Raw genomic sequence first — 9,907 nt, forward strand, 5'->3', positions numbered from 1 at the left:
AGCAAGTTCGCCTCCGCACCACTTCCCCCAACCACGCTGCCGCTGGAGTTCGTCGCGGAGTCCGCGGTGGCCGTATTGGCCGACCGGACCACTGGGTTTCCCAAGAGCCTCAACTGCTTATCAGAGCTTGATAGCCGAACAAAACTGCCGTGCCGAGATAAAGCGCCAACAGACACGGTCCGCCCCGCCGCGCCGCGCCCGGCTCCATGACACGTTCTTGCCGATGTCACACAACGTTCCCAGAACCATGTTAGGTCTGGCTGCAGCTGGGCGGGGTGGAGCGGGGGTGGGTGGGGGAGAGAGTCAAGTTGTGCAGCTCGCGGTCGCAGCGGAAGTTCTTGGTCGTCTGCAGTCTGGAGGCCGACGATGTACCGGGTGATTCAGAGCATGCGCCGCGGTGTTGTAGGGATTGCATACCCCAGGGGCTGTGGCGCCTTACGGGCGGACAGAGTAGGCAAACAAACCCGCCGACAGCGGCGCGTGCTCTGAATCACCCGGTACACCCTCGCGGTGCCCGGAAGCTGGAGAGAGGTTATGGGGTCCAGAAACTGGCATAATTGCTTTTAAGTTTGAGAAGCAACTGTCATGAAACCTGTTGTCGCGGTCCTGGCGGAGGCACAACCTCGCACAGGCGTGCAGAAAGCAGGTGAGTGGCGGCGGGTCAGGTCCGGGAGGCAGGAAAGAGGGTGGGGAGCGGGCGGTGTTGATCCGGTCGGACAGCACGCGCACCGGCTACACCAAGGCTCTGCCAATGGCGTAGCTAACCTTGTCAGACTCCACATGAGATTGAGAGGTTTGGGAGGGGCCCTCTCTCGTCACTTCTTATGCACGCGCTATGAAGCAAAAGAACAACTCTGCTACGCGGTGTGGTGGTGTTGTTGTTGACAAACAGGTCGGCGCGGGCAGCCGCAGTCACTGACAGCGGCGAGACGCCCGATGGGGAAGGAGAGGCTATTTCGGCCGGTGTGCAGTGAGCGGTTGGATCACACCCGAGCGCCCTATCCGCTCCGCCCCGCAACGTTACGCCGCCCTACGCGTTACGCAAAGCCAGGCGAGTCGCTGCGGGGCGGGGCGGGGCGGGGTGTTATAAACGCCTGCCCGCGATACTTATTACATAGGGGACTCACCGAGATGCACCGCCTCGTCGTACTTGCGCAGGGCGTCCTGCACCTTGCCGTCGTGAAAGAGCGCGTTGCCTTGGTCCCGGAGCAGGGCTGCCCGCAGCTCCTTCCCCCACCAGCGCTCCACCAGCCGCTGCACCAGAACGTTCGTCACCACCTGCACCCCTGGCGCCGTCCTGGACGCGACACGAGAACAGGCATGAGTGCTGGTTGGTATGAAGAGGGCGGGGATGATAACATTGTAATCAACATGGTAGGCTTACCTGTAAGGGCACTTCGGGCAGGACAGCCTGCCGTCGCGCCCGGTCAGACAGCGCCGGCAGCCGGTGTGCCCGCACGGCAAGGTGACGGGGCACTGGAGCACGCAGTCGCACGCGGGGCACGTCAAGCTGTCCCTAGTGGTCGACCTGGCGAAAACAAAGCAAACGTTACGACCTGACGACACATTACGGCTGATTAAGCGGGCCACTTCCTATAGCAGTCCAAAAGCGACGGCGCTTTGCCTTCGGATCAGCACTGATTTCCGTTATTTCAGCAAATGTCTGGGGCAGACACGACCCTATTATGTCATCGTTGCTGCTGAGGCCGGGCTGCAAGCTTTTTTGAGGCAATGGCAGGTAAACAATCTCCGTCCGTGATGAATCGACCTCCTGGGTGTAGACCCCCCACCCCCCTATTTACGGCCCACACTGTTGCAACGACGCCAGAGCCAAAGAAAGTGGCAATAAAACGACCTGCAGGCGCATACACTAGTTAATGGCTCGAGATACATATTACCCAGCTTGGGGTTTTGCAAAACGTTACAAGTGTGTTGCACAATTCAGGCGAGAGCCAAACGCCCCCCCCTCCCCCACGCTTTTTGCGAGGGAGTTTACGACGGGCAGAATTTGCATAAAACATTTTGTGAGGCAAGCGCGTAAGCTACTTAGTAGCAGTAGCAAAAATTGTATGCTGCAGAATCAGCAGCAATTGTATAGCTAATGAAAGTCACAATGTTGCTGAGTTTTATCCTCTCAAACAAATAAGTGAACGTCAGTACGCGTGACGCGTCGCGCGGACGTTCGCGTATGGCGCCGCAGAGGCAAGGCGCGTCGTGCCGGCGCTTCAGAGTCTCTGCGCTTTACAACCGCGGCGCGGCGTGCGGGGCATAGCGATCAGCCCCCACCACCCGCGGAGGACAGCGACGAGCAACGTTTTTGTCGCAAAGCCACCAACCGCCATTAGGTAGGAATTTTTAAATTCACGATCAAAGCTTTGATCTTGACGACATAGGCACACTGTGAACAAAATTCTGGTTATCCGACCAAACAATTTGGCTGTTGCAACTAAACTGGTGTCCACTCTGGCACCTTAAGTACAACTACAAGGCGTTCTAATGTAGAATCCGATGTTTTTGGGGTGTCCATACCACTCAGCCGTCAAAACGTCGGATGGTTGTGACTCGGAGGCAGACTAAACACAAATTTAGTTACAAAAAACAATGTATTTTTTTTCCTCCGTGCAGGCATATTATGTTAATAGCTGCGTGTTTCGCTGTGCCTTTGGGGCCTTATAGGCTTGTAAGAAAAGTAGAGCATCGTCCTACTGTGTCGCCAACACGGCGCCGTACATAGTTATCAACAGTACAACCGGAATACAACAGTCAGTTGCACGGTGGGGTGTGGCCGAGCATAACACTGCGAAAAAATGGGCAAAAATGAATGTCATCGAACGCGGCGCTGCTCGGCGCTGCTTAGCATGCAGCTCGGCGAGTCTAAGCGGGCGTGACGGCGGCACACGTCCCAGTCGTACAGTCTCTGTTGTGCAGCCCTCTTGGAGGGCGGATGCACGCCGGACACGTCTGTCGGCGACAAAGTTATACTCCTTTCCTTTTTCAAAGCAATTTTTGAAATGCGCTGTAAACCGATTCAACATGGCTGCTAAGAGTGCATGAGCCGACCTCTTTAGTTCCAGTTATTTTGCACGCAACAATTCAGATACATTTACTGCTATCTTCAGTTCCTTTAAAGTTTACAGAGTGTTGAGAAGCAAGCACATACACGTGATGGACATCGTGTTGCTCACTACTTCCAAGCGTCTAGATAACGAATCCTGAGGTTTTCGATCGAGAACGCGCCAGACTCTGGATTTCAGAGGTCGAGGCCGCGGGCACGGCCGGAGCAGGCTGCAGCGGCCCGCGGAGGTGCGGCGGAGGTTATTCACCTGGCCATGACCGCCGCCGCCGCCGCCCGGCCGCCAGCCAGCCAAGCAGGCAGGCAGGCAGGCAGGCAGGCAAGCAGACAGCCCGACTCGCCACTCGCTGCTCTGACAGGGCCCGGTCCTAGAACCAGTGAGCAACACACCTATGGGCTGCCCAAGCGACACCTCAATGCTAGAGCGACGTTAGTCACACTGTAAATTTCCTACGAGGAGCTGCTCTTTCGTAATTTCCAAAGGATTTGGCACCTTCGTAATACAAACAAATCCTTTTTAATACGAACAACTCGGCTTCGTAATACGAAGAGAGCACGTGTCTGTTATGAAAATGGTGCTCATTTTAATACAAAGAAAATCCGTTCGTAACATGGCGGTTCCAGATCCTTAGTACGTTACAAACCCAATTCTTCATAACATGAAGACTGCTCTTCGTAAGGAACTAACAAGGCAAGGTGGCACCGAGTACCTGCAGAAAAAAGGATCGACGCCCCCCCCCCCCGACAAAAACGACCTATATTTAATCATGATACACAAAGAAGTAACTTACTTCCTATGACGCAAAGTTTAAAACAGACTAAATGAGAGAATAAATCATTTTGCCTGGCCAAGTGGCGTGGCACACCTATCATTAAAACAAATAAGAAGCAATACACTCATTAATTCTTGCAAAGCAATGCTTAGCAGACACAAATTGCGAAGAATTTGAATGCTTTGTCGACTACGAAGCAGCATCTCTTTGTCATAACAAAGCGATACCTTGTAATTGCGAAGAAATGCTTTACATGCTGCCCACGATCCTACGCAATTGAAATGTAAATGCTTCGTTGCGTACGAAGAGTGCGCGTGCTTCGTAGGGAATTGACAGCAATATGTTTTAAGACAAGTTCAACTAGCTCGGGCTCGGATGGTCAGCATAAAATCGAATCTGATCGAATACAGTGGCAGTTGGGTTGGGACCTAATTAATGATGTGCTATAATAAGTCAAAAATGTTATGGATCAAAGTTTTTATATCAAAAGAATCGCTTTGAGAGTACGCCCTTTCTTTCAGATTCATTTCGGCGAACTACGGGCGCTCAGAGCCTGCGAGACTCAGGGCAGGCCGCCCCGCAATACACGCATGCAATACAAGCATGATGTTGCCTACCTGTGAGGCGCTCTGAGAGCTTGGATTGCCTGAACTTCGCATACGGACGGAGAATGACGGACGTACTTTCGGGGAGATCCCACAGAGTGTCCTGAGCTGGAAGCACGTATACGAGTGTTTCAACACCTTGACCTTGCCTACTCCGATGGCTGCTGAGGCACGTCACGATGAATGAGCATGAACATTCCGTTCTGAGATAACTTTCAAGTAGTAAAAATGACCACTTCTGGGCTGGTTGAATACATGCTGAATGTTTACAGTGTGCAGACGTTCCCCGCGGATTGATGCTTCGACCTCCAATTTTCCGTCCGACGCATTGGGTGAGACCCCCCCCCCCCCCCACACACACACACATACATACGCACAGCGACTTGCGTAATGCCCTGCGGCTCCCGGCACGCATCGGTGATCCCATCATCAAAGCAAGTGACACGGACCCCAGCATAATACGACAGTAAACTGAGTGACGGACGACTTGCTATTCAAATCTCGGCGCGCTGGCGCGGCTGCGGCTTCTGGGGCGAGAGAGGGGCTTAAAGGTGCCTGGTCCGCCGAGGATCCCGATCGGTCCCGATGTCCGGACTGGACGCTCACCCAGAAAACGGTTCCGTTGAGTCAATGGAAAGAAAATATGATACAATTCTCGACTTCAACCAATGGAATTTCATTGATTCGAGGTAAAAATTCCCGTAGGGTAATGAAAAAGCGCTTAAAGTTGCGGAAACATTCTATCAAATTTCAATTGGTTTAATTTCGACTGATCTAAGAAATTTTCGGTTACTTCAATGGAACCATTTTCTATGTGTGAACGCCGATGACATGCGCACTCTCAGCTGCCACCACCCTGAACCCGGGGTCGCGTATGACAATTCTACACACAAACTGTTTTGTGCTCAGTTTGTTACGCTCAGTCTACTCCTGCGTCCATGCTGTTCTTAAGTGCAATTTTTGTTTATAATTATTGACACATCTGTTTAACTGCAGCCACGCGTTAGAGGGCAGCTTAAGCAAAATGAAGTACCATCAAAAGTGTTGGGCCAGCTGTATGACTGGCCAAATCTTTCGAATGAGTGCACACAAAAAATTAAGACTATAATCTGTATCTAAAACCTTCTAAACGGTAAAGTCGGGTAAGGTTTTTGACTCGACTACGAGCGATGGAAAGATATAAAACCTCACGTTATATTCGTGACAATTGGACAATTGTGTACTTAATACAATTTATCCAAATTTATAAATTGAATAAGTCTAGGATATGCACAAAAATTCCTTTTTTGGTACACAATCGTCCCTTTATATTTAGAAGTGGCTACAGCCCCACCTACGAAAAGAAGAGACGTCACTTTTACTTCCAGTCTTGGGTCAACTACGCGGCGCTTTACGTATATTAGAGCCTCCTTTCCTGTCATAAAAAGACATAGACAGAGGTAAACCCGCACATAAAAACATCCGTCCATGAAAAGTTTTCCCAGCTAACGTGCGACGGTTGGGCGCCAGTCGGGCCGGCCGCACAGTGGCCACTCGCGCACAGAGTCATTCAAATCGGAATTAATGAAGGCCGCCTTGTGGCTTTGTCTCTCCAGTTTCACACACGCTCGCTACAACGTATCCGATGTCGGACCTCTGCAGAGCGGAAAACCGCTCACACTGACTTTTTGTACGTCAATAAGGGCTTACGACTGCTTACTAAATGCGAGCTAAATACTATCCAACAACAGCAAAGGCGAGCGCCAAAGCACGAGGGTGGGAGAGCTCATATGTCTGGAACTGAATGTAGCACATTGCGTCTATAGTTATCAGTTAATGGCACTGGACTGATTTCGGGACTCTAACGTGATGCTGTCACATCATGCCTTCTAAATTTAATCATCGAAGTTTAAAGACAAAACAGGAAACCCTGAATGAATATGTCGCCCAGTTGTAGATCTGTGAACGCCATTCGTGTACATATGGCTGAATTGAAAGGAAAATTCACACCTTAACTCACCCCCTTAATAGTAGGAATGGGCATTCACACACTTAAAAGCGTACGACATTCACACACTTGCGTTTTCAGCGAATCGGTACATAACGTGCCCTAATGAAATGATCGCACTGTGAAAAATAGTAGGTAGATTTACAGGTAAATTTTTCCTTGACGCAAGTTGTAAAATTACAATTTGAAATCATAAACATACATGCAGTACGTATCGACTTAAAATCCATTGGCGAGTAAAAAATCTGTTTTCGTAAATTTACAACTTAAATTATAATTCGAGTTCACAAAATTTTTGTAAGTTTACGACGATATTTTTCACAGTGATATTTTCCACACTTGACTCTCGCGTGATTTTATTCGTCTCGAAAAACCGAACGAACATTCCAGAAGCAGAAGCAGCAGAGAGCAACAGCCAGCCACCCCAACCCGGCACACAAGGCCCGGCCGGCCGGCCAGGCGACTCGCCGCCGAGCCGCTCCAGGCCCCGCCGCGCCACGCCGCGCCACGCCCTCCAGCGCGAACATTAACCTTGACCGTGCCGCGATGGAGCAAGGTGGAGCCGAGCCCTCCCCCTCCCCTCCCCACCGCGGCGGCTCGGGGAGAATATCGCCGGCGGGGCGCACGACGGACGGACGTGGCGAGGAGGTTTCCGTCAACGAATATAAAGACGAAAATATACACTCAATTTCTACGCGGAAGCAATGATATGACGAAAAACGCGTGGCCAGCCTGAAGACCATGGTAGAGACGTTGTAGGCGATGTACGAAAAGTAGCCGGTACAGGCAATTCCAGGTCGCACAAATTGCACAAAAATCAGACTTTGTTATATTTTTTAATGAGCTGTAATATCACAGTAGCAGTAAAACTGAGCGTGTCTATCGATAACGTCAAGATTTGTTTTCATTTGAAAGTTAGGTAAAACAAAATGGCATTTCCACTAGGCGCAAGAAAGAAGGGTATCGGCGGATGCGCCGAGAGACTGCACGTACATTCATGTAGCAATTTGTAACGAATGTCACCGCCATACAACGGTTTCATCGCTTGTGGTTTTTGGTGGCATCAAGTATACCCTCTCTGGCAATGCCCGAAAACCAAAGTATTAAAGTTAAACCACATGTGAGATGTGGGTGTCAATATTTAGAACGTTAAATGCAATCACTCACTGTAAAAATTCTACAAAGAAATGGCTTTATATAAAATCTAATTTTCTTTGAAAGCAGCAAAGAAATTTTAAGCATTTTATTACGAAGAACCGGCTTCATAGCTTCACAATGCACTGCTTCGTAATACAAAACATGTTTTTTGCAAGACAAAGCCTAATGAGCTTCCTAATACACAGCAATCGAACTCTTTGGAGGTTTACAAAGCATTTTCTTTGTAAGATTCCTTCAGTGTTGTTTTAGATGACAGCGCGCATTTATATTATTTTCACTTCCGTTCAAAAATTTGGCAGAGCGTATTAAATTTGGAGGACAGGGTGAGCATCCGCGCGAGAGAACCAAGCGTCATGCGTCAATCAGACAGACGTCAGCAACATTTGGGTCCGAGGTAATCGAGGTAATCAAGCGTCAATGAGTAGATTGGTTGGGAGGTGTTTTACTCAGAGGTGGGCCCCGCCCCGCCCCGTCTCGCCGCGCCCGCCATGTCTCTTCCGACTGACTTGACTACACAACTTGACCTCCACCAGACCAGCAGCATTGGGCATTATGTCTACGGCCCTACCGGCACGGCCGTGGGCCGAGCTGAGCGGACTTCTTGACCTTCGCCTAACAAAGGCTGGCCACCAGCCGGGCCCCCGTCACACACGGCCCGAACGAAGAAGGTAAGGTATCGGGGTGTGGGCGACGAGGAGCTGGTCGCGTCTCCTCGCAGACTATGAGAAATATGTCAGGAAAACGTTTCCCTCCGACGCGACGAATGTAAAACCAGCTAACGAGTGTTGTCGTGCGCAGAGTTCGAACGGCTCCGCCGCGCCGGATCGCCTCGGCCCGACACCCGGGCGCACCAGTATTTACTTTCCGTTCTAAATTTGGACGGGGCGTCGAACGTGGCGGCGGCGGCGCGCGGCGCGGCCGGCGATGCAGCCGGCTGCATGGTTATGCGCGTGAAGGCGTCGCGGGCCATCGGGCTGCGAGGGCCGCCAGGGGGGAGGGGGGGGGGAGGCGACACGAAAACTAAGAGATGCGAGCGGCTCGACTCGGCGGCGTTGGAACTGGTTAGTACAGTACGACGTGATAGCGGTCGTTGGCTCGGTGCGCGGCGCACGCACCCTCTTCACAAAACTTTTGCTGGCGCAGCAGCGAGTAGAAGAGGTGGTAATGCGGCGACGCGCCCATGACCACGGCCGACCCTCGGGTTGACGAAGTGCCGCGACCGCGTGCCCGACCGATTAGCACTCCAGTGCCAGAGAGCACGCACAACGCCAGTGACGCGCTGACAGGCAGGTGCCGCTGCCGGTGGGAGGATCAGGACGCGGCCCCATGACCTGCCCCAAGCCCTCCTGTCTGTCTGTTCGGCTCGCCTTGACACTGACCTGTAGTCGTGGCCTTCGCCGGCGGGGGCGCCCGCCACCCCCACCTGCTCCAGGAGCGCGCCGGCGAGCGTCCTCAGGCGGTCGGCGGCCAGCGCGGGCCGGGGGGCGTGCGGGTGGGCGCCGGGCGCGGCGATGCCCGCGGCCAGCCCCGCGGCCAGGCGGGTGGCGCGGTCGAAGGCGTGCAGGCTCTCGCCGACGCGGCCCAGCTTGGCCAGGGCGTCCGCGTAGCGCAGCAGCAGGTCGAGGTCCGGCGGTGTCACCCCCCGGGACGGTGACGGCGAGGAGCTTGTGCCGACGGCCATCCTCTCCATGGACTCCATCACATCACTACATCACACTGACACCACACACACAAACACAGGCACTGGCACTGTAATCCAACGCAGGCAGGAGGGACACAACACAGAAACACACTCGCGCGCGCGCTTTCGTTCGCACGCCGGCAGCGACGTCAGTCGGCGCCACGGTACGCCCATGCACAGCGCTCGGCCCAAACGGCCGTGCGCGTCAGCGGATCAACGCCAACTGCCTGAGCCTGCCGAGCAGAGCGGGCCGGGTGGGCAGGGCGGCGCGGTGGGGCGCGGCGGGGCGCGGCGAGGCGGGGGGAGGCGGTGTGCGGCGGGGCAGAGCCAGAGGGCCGAGCGAGCAGCCGCCAGGCCCGGGCCGGTCCCAGAGAGGGGGCACCAGCGGCACCGCGGCCACCACCAGCGTGCGAGCGAGATGGGCCGACGGCAGACAGAGATGGGGCGGGGCGCGGGGCGGGGTAGGGCCGGGGTGCCGCGCACGCTTATATAACGGTCACGTTATGTCGCTCTCCGCCCTGCCCTGCGATGTCACTGCTCACAACAAACACTGTGTGTGAGCTGCCCCGCCCCGCCGCGCCGCAACGGGTAGTGTGGGTGGTGGAGTGCTGTATCTAGTTAAGCCACGCT

At 53.5% G+C, this 9,907-nt stretch overlaps 1 protein-coding gene across 1 annotated transcript; it reads right to left on the minus strand.

The window, feature by feature from the left end:
* Positions 1-1,127: 1,127 nt before the first annotated feature.
* Positions 1,128-9,518, minus strand: LOC113212257 (LON peptidase N-terminal domain and RING finger protein 3; the record flags this gene model as incomplete). Its single annotated transcript, XM_052275384.1, is given in 3 exon segments — positions 1,128-1,297; positions 1,385-1,528; positions 8,976-9,518. Coding segments are annotated over 3 exon segments (634 nt in total), but the record flags the coding sequence as incomplete, so codon positions are not given.
* Between the last annotated feature and the right edge of the window lie 389 nt (positions 9,519-9,907).

The sequence above is a fragment of the Frankliniella occidentalis genome, unplaced genomic scaffold (genome assembly GCF_000697945.3).
Source record: "Frankliniella occidentalis isolate FOCC.00 unplaced genomic scaffold, Focc_3.1 Scaffold8, whole genome shotgun sequence".
NCBI classification, from domain to species: Eukaryota; Metazoa; Arthropoda; class Insecta; order Thysanoptera; family Thripidae; genus Frankliniella; species Frankliniella occidentalis.